The sequence below is a fragment of the Camellia sinensis genome, chromosome 9 (assembly GCF_055761805.1).
Source record: "Camellia sinensis isolate YWXY chromosome 9, ASM5576180v1, whole genome shotgun sequence".
NCBI lineage: Eukaryota > Viridiplantae > Streptophyta > Magnoliopsida > Ericales > Theaceae > Camellia > Camellia sinensis.
In genome coordinates, this window is record NC_138969.1 from 92,765,220 (window position 1) to 92,781,343 (window position 16,124).

Genomic DNA, 16,124 nt, shown 5'->3' on the forward strand with positions numbered 1-16,124 from the left:
GTCTGGACTTTTGATGCCATAACCACTCCACCATTCTGTAAAGCTTCCACACTTTTTGTCTGATAATTCTTTTTCTTATCTTTTCTGAATCTAGCAGTGCTCTATCCTCTGCCATAATGTCAAATGTATGCAACTCCTCCTATGAAGCCTTAAGTTTGGATGTGATATTACCAAACACCTGAATATTCCATTTTTTTAATTCCATCTTTGGTGCTTAAATTTTTGAATAAGCCTGAATCCGGCCCATCCAGAGAAAGAACTGTTGTTCCAAAAATTGACAAAAAGTTTTGAGAAGCTTGGGTGTAAGGTCCAAGCATTTAAAAATCTGAAAGGTCGAGGCCCCCAATCTCTTTCATCTTCCATCATCAATAAGGGGCAGTGATCTGAGATTAATCTAGGCAGGCCCCAAAGTTTCATTCTAAAGCTGACCAACCACTCAGGACTGAGCAAGACTCTATCAATTCGGCTCCACTTCTATCACCAAGTGAATTTCCTTCCATACAGAGGTAGATCATTGAGCTCACATTTCCCAATAAAATCATTCAATTGTTTCATCTCCCTATCCCTTCTGGAACAGCCTACCCTCTCTCTAATATGCCTGATCTCCTTGAAGTCACCTCCCAAGCACCAAGGATCAGGGAAAAAGACCTTGAGCTTTAGTATATCATCCCAAAAATTTCCGTTCACACTGACATCATTGGTTGCATATATATATTCAACAAAACACAATCAAAAGAGTTGTATAGAGAACTAGAGAGTAATATGTACCTCATATTACAACAACAGCCAGATAGTTGAAAAACAGCAGGATCCTAAATGCATAGAAGCCCACCAGCAGATCCATCAGGATCCACAGACATATATTCCATGTTTCTGCTTCCCCAAAGCCCCCTAACAACATTTTCTGAAACCACTACTTTCTTGGTCTCTTGAAAGAAAACAATATCAACAAGTTTATCCTTTAGAAGGCTTTCGATTCTACTCTTCTTCTCAGGTTTCCCCAAACCCCTAATATTCCAGGAAAGTAGCTTCATCAAGAAACAAAAGAAATACACTTAAGACACCCATCTACAACATATTACTGCTGAGCCTTCCCTTCCTTGATAATTCTCTCCTTGTCCTTAAGCTCTAGATCAATGATCTTGCTTAGAGCAACATCTTTCATCCCATTAAAGTTGATACCTAGGGATTTCCCCAAAATGCATTGTGTCTTCAGCTTCTTGAAGGAGACAGTTGTTGAAAGATGACGAATTTTCAGATAGATCCGAATGGGCAAGAGCAGAAGCAGCTGGTCTGAAAATGACAGACTTGGAGGAATGCTTATGAACTGCAGCAACCCTGTAGCCATGAATTCTAGCAAAGCTAGAGAACCCTCAAGCTGAGACTTCTTTTTCCCCATTTTCTTCATAAGTTGCTAGAGTTTTGGGTTGGGGGCCAGAGGCTGGAATTGGCCAGAACGGTAAGGGGTCAAAATACTCTTCCCAGCAGAGAGATTAGGGCCAACAGATTGCATATGAGGAATTGATGAGGCCAAAGTAACAAGATTGCCATGATTGTTACTAACCAACTCCTTGGGCCTATTAGAAGGGCCATAATCTAAGAACTTATTTGAAGAATGGGCCAGATTCACTTCCAAGTTAATGCCAGGCCCAATGTCTTTTCTGAACTCCTTGGCCAAATTCACTTCTAAGTTAATGCCAGGTCCAAGCCCATCACTAGCTTTATTGAAATTTTTGATAAACCCAGAGGTATAGACTTGAGGGATACACCTAAGGTTGTCATCATTACTTTTTGAATTTCGATCTGACCTTTCCAACAGAGGCTCCTCAACGCATGTTTCCTTTTTTCTGCTGAAGCCTCCTACGACTGGTGTCTCCTCAACAACAGTATCCACTGCCTCACCTATGTGACTGACAGAAAGCCCCTGCCATTGTGCTACCGCCTCATCACCGTCGTTCTTGATTCTGACATCTGCCCCTGAAATGTTTCTACTCTCCTCACTGTAGCAGGTTTCGATGGAGCTGAACTCCTCCAAGCCATTGTGTTTCAAGCTATCGGAGTATATTAGATGATCTTCACAGACTAGAATGGGATGTGAACTGCCATTACACCTCAAAATGATAGTTCTGTTAATAAGTTCCATACACGCAGTGGCCACTCTAATTCTAGCATGAGAGAATGACTTTGGTTGACAGAGATCACCCTCTGAACTGAGAACAGAACCCCATGTGCGCCCAATGTTATTTAGAGTATTTTTATTCCAGAGATTCAGTGGTATGCCATAACAACTCAACCATACACATCTCTCATGTTGTAAATGAAAGCCAGGCTTCCATTCCGCTATGAAAAGACTCCAGTCCTTGAACCAATCTTGGAGCTGGCCGATGTTTGAATGCAGTTCCGCTTGAGATTTAAAAGATAATATTATGTCGCGACCTCCTCTTTTTCTGACCTCTATCTGTTCCAACCCTTTCTCCTTCAGAACTTTTGAAATAATGTGAGTGGGATATTCTGTATTGAATCTGATGATTGCATTTTCATATAGCCAACCATTGCCCTTTTCAAAGGCTTGTATCTCTATACTTTCTTCCCCAGCCGCTGAGGGAGTGTCCCATTTTAGTACTTTTGCGAAAGATCTATGACCAACACATGCAGCCTTTCCACTAATGTTGTTTGTATGAGGGGCCCTTCTGGAAGGCTGGGGCTTCCCCCTGCTGTGTTCATCTCTGCTATTTATATCATAAGCAGTAACTTTGACCTCCAGCACCTTATCATCCACCAAAAGGCCATTCCCTGTTTGAATGGCAATAGTTGTTGCTACTTGACAGTCATATCTTACAAACTCGAAACGAGAGTTTGTCGCTTTCCTTCTTTTGTAGGGGATAAATGCTTCCTTCACAATCCCAAAATTTGTAAAGAGTTTGAACAGAGCTTTTGCATCCATTACTGAGGGTATGTTGTCCACGAAAACGATAAAAACTCTGTGCCTTGCTTCATTGCCTTATGCTCCACCTCCTCTCCGTTGTCTCAGCACCGGGATCCAACCTCCACTCATATCTCTCTTTTTAGAGTTCAGAAACATGTTGAAGTTGCGAAATCTCCAAATCAGGAATTATATTTATTTATGGCGTAGTTGTCGACATGATATTGCAAAACCGTAATGTTTTTTCAAAAAAATATTTTTCTATAAAAAATAAATAACTTCGCACAAAGTTTAAGAGGACATTCTTAAAATTCTCTATCACATTCATTATCAGATATAACAAAAACAAAATAAAACAATACTTGTGAGATATTTTATATAAAATATTAACAACATATAATAAAGAGACCACATTATAACGAAACTTTAAATACATGATTCAAATTGAAATTACAAAAACTCAAGTAACACTTCGATTCAATTAAACTATAAGGAGTAACAGCATAAGTTACCCAAAAAAAAAAAAAAAAAAAAAAACAAAAGAAAAAAGAATTGAAAAATCCCACTATGATTTACAAGCAATGTTAAAAATGGGTTACCTGTGAAAGGCAGTGGCATTCCAATAAATAGGACCAGTAGGGGTATACTTAGGGTTTTGAGTAGTGTGATGATCTTCACTAGTTGTTATGGCTTCTTTTATTGTAGCTCGAGCATATCCTAGACTTGCTTCAAGCCTCTCTAAGTTACTGTACTTCTGCTCTATTCTTGCACTCATTGGTGTAGGAACAACAATTTGGTTATGAAACGAAATTTCTAAATACAAATTTCTAAAAATTTCATCCATTCATGCTATTAATCCATATCCCTTCCTTCTTCCCTACCTGTTTTTGATTATGAAACGAATAATTCCACAATAACACACAGAATTTTTCATGGAAATATACAAAATCAAGAGGGAAAATTATACTCATTTCTCCTAAATTTTAAAAAATATATAATCAATATCACACTTTTGATATAATTATATTGACATTTTTTTTAATAAGGCTAAAATAATCTAAATACAAATAAATATATATTTTAATAGAAAATATATGATAATATCAATTTTTTTCATTAAAACGACTAAGCAATTATTGATAAAAAATATTTATCTGTTATGTGAATTAAAAATTTAAAAGAGACTAACATAGTTATGTCAAAAATATGATATAAATTGTATATTTTTTTTTAAACTTAGACGAGGTGAGTGTAATTCACCCAAATAGAATTTAGTGTGCATGTCATGTGCATAGCACATTTCGTGTCATCTGCGTAATGATATAACACTAATCATGGTGATGTCATGTTAAATAATATACAAAAATTTTAATGTCATAGCATTGCTTTAATTGAATCAAAAAAAAAATAGCATTGCTTTAAAAGTTATTCTTAGAAAATTAAGCGTATGGACGTCAAGCTAAAAAGACTAATTTGCCACTCATGGTCAATAATTATTAAAGACAAAAATTTGTGTGAATTCTTTATTGTATTGATTTGATTATTTCTTTCCATTATAGATTATTTATTTATTTTTTTTGTAGCTTTTCTAATTATGTATTATTGGATTATAATTGTGAAATTTGATGTAATTCTTTTTGCATTCATAATTAATCTTCTTCCAAGAATAAAATAAAATAAAAAAGAAGCACACCAAGGAGCCCCAGACCAAATAAAGACCATGGGTAAAATTGTCTTTTTAAATTTGAACTGGCTTTTTTCTTCTTTTTGTCATTTTTCTCAATCTTCAAATTAAATGGAGAATTTCTATTATATCATTCAATGATCATGAAAATGATATTTACTTTCATTTAAAATAATAATAAAGGAATCTTCCAAGGAGTACTGTATTAACTAGGAGTAATGAATTTCATCCCTGGCTCAAAAAAATTAAATTCCTTGATAACCCAATACCTATCTGTCCAACAAAAAATCATTCAAATCATTGTAGTAAATAAATGCCATGTCCAATTGTAAAAACCAAAATCAGAAACGTATCCTTATTTTCCCTCATGAATTTACTGCTCTCACACTCTATGTATTCTTTCTCCTTCCTAGCAAATTTGCATATCATTTATTTAAAAAAAAAAAAAAACCGGTTAATAGAGTGACACACACAATTTCAATTTTTTATTTTTTATTTTTTATTATACACATCAAATTGTGGAATTCACCATTAAGGAGATTGTTCACCACCTATATGTTATGTAATTAATCTATTATCCTTTCTTTTCTTTTGGAATTTGAAGAATTACTAGCTTTTTAAATTTATTTCTATGATTGCACAATTGAAACTGCCAAAATAAAAAAATATATATATATGTATAAAAAATAAAAAGTCATCACATATATATATAAGAATAAAATTATAAATCCGCACACATATTTGTATATATATAATGATAGAATCTTTAAATAGGCAAATATATAAACGGATAATTATTCAGTAGTTTCAGAATATCATGTGAAAAGTTTATGGGGGTGGTCTAGATTTTACAAGTGCGACATGCTCATTCATATTTATTAGATAATTTAGAAATAAATAATATATATATATATATATATAGGCATATCAATGCCACATAGTACTCCAAATTTTAAATACACAGACGTGTGTGTGAAATGCGAACAAAAAAATGCAAAACCTGGTTTTCTTTGGATCCAATAGTTGCAAAAGGTGAAGGAGAAGGCGGCAATGTAGCCAAGGATAGTAAGAATTGAAGATCAAATTGGAGTTCTTTGAACCCAAAAAAGCCACAGACGCAGTCACCACAATCAATGATACCATAAACAGCAACATAAACCTTGAAGACCAACACAGCCTTCTGTTGCTGTCCCCTATCTCTCTCTCTCTAGAAAACACCAAGTTTCCCATGATATAGAATATGTGTATCTTGTTGTGTGTTTGGTGTGATTCTGTGCTTTTTTTCTCGGGAAAGTGAGGGAAAGTTTGAGTGCAGGAAGAGCAATGGCAGCATTGTGTAAAAGTGGGGAATTATACTAAAGAAAGGCAAACGTCTTACCGCATCGATTGCTCTTCTGTCAACTGTTTTCGAGCACCACATGCAAAATTAAGGAAATGACAACAAAAAAATTTAAATAAATAAACTTTCTTTTTTCAAATATGCCCTTTTCTATTTATTTTCTACCTGTACTTCTTTTATTTCTTATATACAATCAAGAAGCAAGGGACAAATTGTTTCAAGAATGATTGTTATAACCCATCTTAAAATGGAATTGATTGTTATATACTAATCACTTTTATAAGAAAAAAACATATGGCTGAAATCTTCTTCTTCTTTAAGAATGAAATTTTTTTGCACCCACCTCGAATTTAAAAATGAAGTTTATGCTATGGATTCAAATTTAATAGATTCTACTTAGAATAAATTTGATTTACATATTTTATTTTTGAAATACTTTTCTAAGTGAAAAAAGTATTGATGTTTAAAAAATATCTACATATCCAGAGAGGATGATTTTTTCAGTGGTGTGTTGGTCTGTTTTATTTGTTGCTTTCTCACCAACTCTGGGGTGCTAGCAAATGATAAGATGGGTTTTTTGGTGCCAACTTAGTTTGGATGATTTAGCTCATTGTGATGCTGTTACACTTCCCTTTTCTTTATTGGTGTAATTTGTTTCGTACCTTGTACTTGATTCTTATATCAATGAAATTTCTTTTGCCGATCAAAAAAAAAAAAAAAAGAAAAGAGAGGAAACCAATAATAAATTTGATGTTAAGATATGGCAAGGGTATTTGAATTACTTCAATAAATTTAAATATTTAGTGAATGTTTGATTGTAATATTTGTTGCCTTGTTGAAAAGATCCTTCAATTTTTTTATCTTTTATTTTTTTGACACACGGTTGGACAACCACTAGAAAACGCCAAACAAATAAAATAAAAAATTGATTCACTTGATTTTATGTCCTTTATTTTGTGATGTTTCAAGAAGTTTTTCACTTTAAAAGGTCAAAGTGTGAAATTCCTTAACTTTCCTAAATAATCGTTGAGTAGGTTAATTCGAAAATTCTCTCAATATAACCTTGGGAAAATTATACAATAACCTTGTCCTTTATGTGTAAATTTGGATGTTAATTGTTTAAGTGCTCATATCCTTAAATAAAATAAAATTTCAAATATATATATATATATATTGAGAGAGAGAGAGAGAGAGAGAGAGAGGCCAAGAGCAATTTCTTTCATTTTCCTTTTTTGCTAAATTGTTAACTTATTCAATCATAATTTTTAGAAGATTCACTTTAATCACTTAAATTTCCAAATCCTTGGAAAATATCTTTCAAGAACAACTTTGATTCCAATCTATAAAATAAAAGAAAAAAACTTTAATTACATTTGTTGCACACACAAGTATAGACCATTGTTAGTCACTTGAGGTCTTATACATATTCAAAATTAGATATGGGTACGGGGATACGTTATATGCATATTCAGGATTATGTCTTGTTGGGAGCTACTCTATAATTTAAAAAATTGGGGGAGCTACTATATATAATTTTGAAATTATTTACAAAAAAATTGGAGGTGAGAACTCCTATAATTTTAAGTTATTTTAACTCAAAAGTTATTCTTAGAAAATCAAGTGTATGGACGTCAACAAAAACCAACCAGCTAAAAAGACTAAATTGCCACTCATGGTCAATAATTATTAAAGACAAAAATTTGTGTGAATTCTTTATTGTATTGATTTGATTATTTCTTCCCATTATAGATTATTTATTTATTTTTATTTTTTTTGTAGTTGTAGCTTTTCTAATTATGTATTATTGGATTATAATTGTCAAATTTGATGTAATTCTTTTTGTATTCATAATTAATCTTCTTCCAAGAATAAAATAAAATAAAAAAGAAGCACACCAAGGAGCCCCGGACCAAATAAAGACCATGGGTAAAATTATCTTTTTAAATTTGAACTGGGTTTTTTCTTCTTTTTGTCATTTTTTCTCAATCTTAAAATTAAATGGAGAATTTCTATTATATCATTCAACAGTCATGAAAATGATATTTACTTTAATTTAAAATAATAATAAAGGAATCTTCCAAGGGGTACTGTATTAACTAAGAGTAATGAATTTCATCCCTGGCTCAAAAAAATTAAATTCCTTGATAACCCAATACCTATCTGTCCAACAAAAAATATTCAAATCACTGTAGTAAATAAATGGACGGTGAATAAATTAACGGTTGACAAAAATCTGTTTTGATCACATAGCTATCGATATTCGATCAACGTGATTTTTTACAGGCATATAGTACTCGACGAGTTCTACACATTGAACGGTTCAGATTATCAAAATGGGACCCGTGGTGGGCCTTCACGGGCCCAACAGCACGGTCCAGTCCGATTAAGGACTGGACAGAAGCCATTCTCTTTTTTTTAATTTTCGAGGCCTCTAGGTTATAGACAGAGCTCGAAATTCAATTACGATTCTATTTTCTTTCGAATCATAAAAGTCAATTCTATTCATGATTTATATTGAAATCTGACCCGATCCATTAACACCGTTACAAGAGAGGAAGAGGACAAATGATCACAACTCACTTGGCATTGTTGGCACTTTGTGTTAATGAAAAACAGTATGAAGATCTTGTATTTGAAGGCCATTGATGGCACCTGCTCACACACACGTGTAACCTTCAATAGCAGGGCTTTCCAACAAAGTTCAGGGGCAATTATGTCATTTCAAAAAAACATGTATTTATAAAACCATATCACAAAGATAAATAATCAGGGCATTGGGCCTACTATGTATAGCACTGTTTGTGATGTGAAGTCTCGGATTTAACTTATACAGAGATGAATTTGATATTCTTCATGATAGTTGGTTTCTTTTTCCTCCATTATAGATTGTTGGGCTTAACTTTGTGGGCTTGGTGAATTGGTTATTAAATTTTGTTAACTTTCTAACTATTATGAATTAGTGGTCGATGATATAAATATTTTTCATAATATAATTATTTTCTTATCTATTGACAAAAATAAAAAAATCACTCAGATAAATTGAATAATAAATATAGAGACCTCGCCAAAATTTAGAGAAAATACAAATAGTCTTATAAGATTAACATAATTACATTAACTTTATTTTAGTAAAATTAAATGAATCAAAACTAGTATAAATAATGTGAAAATAGAAGAATAAATAGAGAAGGATATATATTTTATTATAAAAAATATGATAATATTATTTTTTTATTAATACCATTAATAAATTATTAATAAAAAAGACATCAAATATAAATTTAAACAAAATTTAATATAGCTATACTAAAATTGTCTGGTTAATTTTATATATTTTTCAAACAGTAAGTTAATAAATATAAATAAATCTAATAACCATATTAAACACCAGGCGTGGACTTCATTACCGTATTGAACATTTTTCAAAACCCACTCGCAAATAAAACAAAACGATCATACTTGCGCTCTCAAACACTTACTCGCTACGTGGACGATGAAATGAGCGAGTAAGCTGTTAATTGCACTTGAGGAGTTCACGGGAAATAAGTGGGGAAAGTAAACATATTTATGACATCATCCGTGGTAGGAGATTTTTGGAAAGGACAGAATTGGAAATAAACAAATTAACAAAATCCGTGGTAGAGATTTTTGGAAAGGACAGAATTGAAAATAAACAAATTAACAAAAGAAGAAAAAAATTGAATTCACATTTTGCATGTAATAAAAGAGAGCTCAAAAACAGAGGGACATGACGCTTGGCTTGCTGGGGCAACCATCTTTCACCAATTGTTGCTCTTTCTCTTCACTTTACCAAGAAAAACAGAGAGAAAGTGAGAGAGAAAATCCACAACCCTCCCTTAAAAAAACCAAACCAAAACAAAAACAGTTTGTATCTATCTATCTATCTATCTACATGTCTATATAGAGAGAGAAAGGGGTGAGTTGTAGAGAGAGAGAAAGAGAGAGAGAGAGAGACGTGGGGGATGGGGGAGAAAAGGCTGTGTTCATGGTGGTGTTTATCATCATCTTCTTTAAAGCTTTTTGGGCTGATTGTTCCATTGATTTTGGTTTCTGGGTTTGTGGGTTTAGTGGGTCCGAAGAACTCCAATTGAGTATTTGATTCGAACAAGTTGTATCCATGGGCACGGAGTACTGTGATTCCATCATCATCATCATCTTCTTCTGCAATGTTTGTAGGACTAAAATCAAACTCAACTAGAGATTCAGTTTCAGCAAAGAAGGAGCATTTAGATGCAGTATCATCATCAGATGAGTCCATTCTTTACCGCTCTTCTCCTCCACCACTTCCTATTGATCCCATTCACAAAACCCAACCGCCTGTAAGACCCTATTCCCTCCCTCTCTCTCTCTCTATATCTATCTATCTATCTATCTATCTATCTATTGTATGTGTAATTTGTTTATCAGTGCTTTTTTTATTATAAAAAATCAAGAATTCATTTTTGTGTTCATGTGCATATAATTAAGAGAAGAGTATGAGGGGCGAAGCGAAGGCCTCCACTGTGAAATATAACTGTTTGTCACAATATTTTAAAAAATATATATTTCATTCCTTTACATTCTTTTCTTATTTTGTAGCAGAAAAAACTTTTTAATCTTATTAGTGATTGTTCTATGGTGTTTGAATTTTTTTAATGTATTATATTATATTTATATATATGTATTTATGTATATGACGAAAAATACTGATAATAAAATTCTGACTCTATCCCTGTATATATATGTATTTTTCTTTGTGCTCTCTCTCTCTCTATCTATCTATATGTATGTATATATGGGCTGGGGGTTTACTTTGTGATGCTTGTGCAATTCTTGAAAGAAAAAAAATTGAGGTAAAAACCATGGAGATTCAGTCAATTTATATAAAATTGTTTTCTAAATACTTAATTTTTAGTTCAAGAGTTAAAATAAAATAAAAGGCAAAGAATTTGGGTGAGGCAAAATATGTAAGGAACAAGGAAAGAAGCGAAAACGAGGGCGTTTGGGTTGGAAGACTGTCATCACTAATTGGCATCACCAATTCACCCCTAATTACATAAAATGGATCATATGAAGAGGTAAGCCCACACTCCTCTCTCTCTATCTCTCTATTCTCACTTCCATGTCATTAGGCTAGATTAGAGATGCTATATTGGTGGGATGTAACATGGTTGAAAAAAAAAAATTTATAATTCAGCCTAATCTTTTAAAAAAATTTAAATAAGTGATAGAAGTACTTTTAAAAATTATAAATTATTCCACCAATATGTACTTTTAGGCCATGTTTGATTCCACAAGACTAATAGTGAGGTATTAATAATCCTATCAAATTAGTGTGGTATTCACAATCCCACCCCTACCCCATTACTAATAATCCTACAAATTTGTTGGATTAATTATCTATTGGATTAATAATCCTAAAACAAATGTCAAAACAAACATGGGATAATTGGACCCACGGATTAATAATCCCAATCTCATGTTCTAATCCTTCCAATCAAACATGCCATTATAGAATAGCCACTGACATGTAATTTTTCCTTAAAAAATTCTTCTAGAAACAAATTTAGTAAATATTATTGTTTACTGTGAAGTGCTTTTTGGGTTCTTTTATTATTTATTATTTTATTTTTGGATTTTATGACAAAAAATGGCAGGTTGGATGAAGGTTGGGACGCTCTATTTGAATCCTCATTGTCTCACAATGACCTCTCTATACTAATCTCTCTATTTGATTGATTGTGTGCTGAATAGGAGCTTTTGAAACCAGAAGATATGAGATATTTAGACAGATGATTCCTTTGATTAGATTGTACATGGGCTTCGCTCTGCTTTTGAAAACATCAGAGAAAAATATATCATTATTATTACTTTTTTTTATTATTATTTAGAATATCATCTCCGCTGTTGCACAGTGATAAAAAGTGTTAGCATGGCATGACTAAGACTGGTGTTCAAATCTTGTTGTGTGTCAAAAGAAAAGAAAAAAGAAAATGAAAATGATTTTTTTTGTATATCAACTCAACAGGTTCAGAAGAATGAAGCGAGCTTGAATGCTACCACCATGAGTGCACCTCAAATTGTTCCTTCCACAAATGAGTCTCACACTATTCCCCTAAAGGTGGAATCGAAACGAAAGCCTAGCAATTTAAATAAACTAGAAGCCAGTCTCGGACGAGTTCGTGCTGCAATAAGAGAAGTGAGAAATAATGGAAATCAAACACATGATCCTGAGTATGTTCCCGGAGGTCCAATGTATTGGAATGCCAACGCCTTTCACAGGTACCCTTTTTAAAATTTTTATTTTTATTGTCATGCTATTCTCCATGTTTTTTTTCTAGGAAACATGTAATCCTCTACTTTTGTTATGGCTTTGGACACTGAAAGAGAAAAGTTTTCTGTTATAATCTGAGTAATTTCATGGAATGGGACCCATTGGAGTGAGTCATTCCAATAAAATGATTCAATTAATTATAGACACCTTATGTGGATCATTTTTCAAGTTAATATGAAGCAATAATTTAAAGTTTGAAAGGATCCATCGTTTTCATTTTGTGAAAACAGTTTTTCAAAATTAATTTGTGTTTCCTATTAAAGGGATGTTTTCGTAAAATTTTCTCAAAAAGAGAATTTGGAAAAAAAATTTCCAAGTGTTTTCAAGCACCAAATAAAAGAAAACAAAAATGATACTTTTACACCTTTAGTAGTACACAATGGAAAGTTAATGCAACAACTACAAATTCCCAAGTTTTGAATATATACTTGGAACTCTTACCATTGCTTCTTCTTTGCCACTCAAGGAGCTACTTGGAAATGGAAAAACAATTGAAAGTATTTGTCTACGAAGAAGGAGAGCCCCCAATTTTTCACAACGGTCCATGAAAGAGCATATATGCAATGGAGGGAAATTTTATTAACCGTATGGAGGTTAGCGAGTTCCGCACAAGAGATCCTGACAAAGCCCATGTCTTCTTCCTACCATTCAGCGTGACATCGATAGCTCACTTCATTTATGTGCGTGAGTCCCATGATTGGGCTCCGATGAAACAAACAGTCAATGATTATGTCAATCTCATTGCGCGGAAATACCACTATTGGAATCGAAGCCTTGGGGCTGATCATTTCATGCTTGCTTGCCATGATTGGGTAAGGAATCGTTCTTTTGCTTGTATTACTCTTGCATTACGAAATAATATGCTGTGTACAATTTCTCTATCAACAGTGCTACTTGCATATGATTAAAACACACAAAAGTGCATAGAAAGTGCACTGTGTGATTTAGATTTATTTTAAATATAACCCATGTAATACTCTATATGAATCTTAGTTACACATTATACTTTGTGTGTTTTATGTGTCTGGATTTTGTGCAACTATCAATTCTTTCTATATATTGGTAAATTATATACGGTACACAAGTAGGACAACCATCTGGTTTTATCCCAATGGCCAGGATTAGTGTTCCTCATTACGGGGTCACGTGTTCAACTTTCTATTTGCTCTAATGTACCCAAAAAAAGAATCCACTTTCTATTTGCTCTAATGTACCCAAAAAAAGTATCCAAATGACTCAAAACAATGTTTTAATTTTTGGCAATGTTGTGCTGCAGGGGCCAGAGCTTTCCTCTTCCGTTCGTTACCTATACAAAAATTCCATTCGGGCTCTGTGTAATGCAAACACCTCGGAAGGATTCAGCCCCTCGAAAGACGTTTCATTTCCAGAAATCCTTCTCCCAGATGGCACGACAAATCGCTTACTTGGAGGTCCATCCCCTTCGCAACGCCCAATCTTGGTTTTCTTTGCTGGAGGGGTCCACGGACCAATTAGGCCAATTCTTCTCGATCATTGGGAAAACAAGGACAAAGATGTCCAAGTTCACAAGTACCTTCCCAAGGGTGTTTCATATCATGGGATGATGCGAAAAAGCAAGTACTGCATTTGCGCAAGCGGTTATGAAGTAGCAAGCCCGCGAATGGTCGAGGCACTCTACATGGGTTGTGTTCCAGTACTCAGGAAGGACCACTACGTGGCACCATTTAGTGATGTTCTAAACTGGAAGTCGTTCTCGGTTGAGGTTTCGGTGAAGGACATTCCGAACTTTAAGACTATTTTAATGGGAATTTCTCAGAGGCAGTATATAAGGTTGCAGAGGAGAGGGATGCAAGTAAGGAGGCACTTTGAGGTTAACTTGCCTCTAAAGCGGTTTGACGTGTTCCACATGATACTTCATTCGATCTGGCTTCGAAGACTGAATGTTCGCGTTCGTGACTTCGAAGAATCATGAATATCGTTCGATGAATTGAATTGAACTACCTGTCACTTCGGATTCGTTGAGGAAGGGGCCAAGTAAGTTGTGTAGTAGAGTAACTTGTGTTGATTTATGAAATTTGTGCAATTTTATTTATTTTTCAAAAATTAGTTTAGCATTTTAGGCAATAATGTATGATCTTCACTTATTTATTTATTTTTTTTTTTGGTGGAAAGAGGACTAATTATTAGATAATGCTCAGTTAAGCAACAATATTATTTCCTTTAATCTGTGTGTGTGTGTGGGGAGGGGGGGGGGGTCAGATGGAGTCATTGTGTGTGCTCTAGTCAATCCCATTAAAACTGATTTAGTTGGTAATGGTGTCATGTTTTGACCTAAAATTATTATCATCAACACAATTGTTTAGTGGTTGGAACAATGTGATGTTTGTGATAGTTTTTCTTACAAAAATGTTTAATAGCTCTAAATTAAGAGCTCTAGCGGAGCTATAATTTGTCTTTTTCCTCATGATGATTTGTCTTTTTTCTTTTTTTTTAATCCTTGCCAGCTATGTAGAGCTCAATTTAGCGCTCTACACCTAGTGCTCTGTATCACAGTCGTTTTTCTTGTTTCCATTGAGTGATTATTGACTACTGGATATATACTGTGTCTCAAATCAGAAGCTCTCTCTTGGTGTTCAATTTATTTTGTTTGTTGCACTTGGAACTGGTAGCTTATGGCTTCATTCTATTTTTGTATTTTGTATCCTACTTCCAGTTTATGCGGTAAAAATAACAAAATATATTATTGTGAAAGTTTTGCTGATTCCGTTAAGTGAGCATTGATTAAATATTGGTAACAAAGAATAAGTTTCTCTAGATGTTAGAGATTGGAATAATATTCTCATTACCATATCAAGATTTATGAAAATTTTCTCTATTTTTTTTGACTTGTTATAGTGCAAAAATTCATTTTGTTTTTACCATACTATCCCATGGCACATGTTGATTTGACACGATTCTTATATCAGTTTTTGGTCATATCATAGGATTTACACGTAAAAAGCAAAATTGACTTTACCAAACTTGAAGCTGAATCTGCCAAACCTTGTGAGTTTGGGGTTTCTCTATAACATGCTCAATTATAGTTTTGACATTGTAGTGACCACTAGAGTTGCCATGATTTTATAAGATGGAAATGTTATACAAATTAATAATTTAATAATTGTTATTTTTATTTATGAATGTGACATACAATAATAAAATTTGGTATTTAAAACATGATCTATAATAATAATTTGAAAGTATATTACATTAATCAATAAAAAAATATATAAAATTTATTAATATATGTAATTTTACTTGTATAAAAAGTAATTTGGCTTCAGCCACCCTATGACACAAAATAAAAAAATAAGTAATCAATGGCAAAAAAATTATACTAATTTGGCTTCGGCCACCCTTTGAGACAAAATAAAAAAATAAGTAATCAAGGGCGAAAAAGTGAAGATATGTAGAGGAGGGTGCGAGCATGTCCTGCAGGAATCCCCATGCGAACATTTATATGCAGTTAATTAGTGGGATTTGGGATGGCTATTGTGCAGGTGCACAACAGCTACTGTTGTGTAGTCAAATAGGTTCATTTTGATAATTTGAACCGTTCACATTTTAGAATACATCAAGTAGAGCATACACAAGTTAATCGAATATCGTCTACCCATTCATCCACTCACATTTGTATTTATTTTAATACTTTAGATTACAATTGTTATTTATTTTTATAAATATAAATGTGAGTGGATGAATGGGTAACGATATTCGATTAACTTAATTTTTTACAGGTATGTTCTACTTGATGCATTCTAAAATGTGAACGGTTCGGATTATCAAAATGGGTCCCAAAATGGGCTCATTTGGGTACACAACCTGC

General features: G+C 33.3%; 1 protein-coding gene across 2 annotated transcripts; it reads left to right on the forward strand.

The window, feature by feature from the left end:
- Positions 1-9,708: 9,708 nt before the first annotated feature.
- On the forward strand, positions 9,709-14,457 carry LOC114260080 (putative glycosyltransferase At5g03795). Of its 2 annotated transcripts, XM_082888689.1 has the most exons (4): positions 9,709-10,286; positions 11,975-12,228; positions 12,747-13,092; positions 13,557-14,457. In XM_082888689.1, exons 3-4 carry the CDS (start codon positions 12,844-12,846, stop codon positions 14,229-14,231), a joined length of 924 nt encoding a protein of 307 aa, XP_082744815.1. In that variant the 5' UTR covers positions 9,709-10,286; positions 11,975-12,228; positions 12,747-12,843; the 3' UTR covers positions 14,232-14,457. The 2 variants fall into 2 exon arrangements, with proteins under 2 accessions (XP_082744815.1, XP_082744816.1); XM_082888690.1 differs by lacking the exon at positions 13,557-14,457 and having other exon boundaries at positions 12,747-13,001.
- The last annotated feature ends 1,667 nt before the right edge of the window (positions 14,458-16,124 follow it).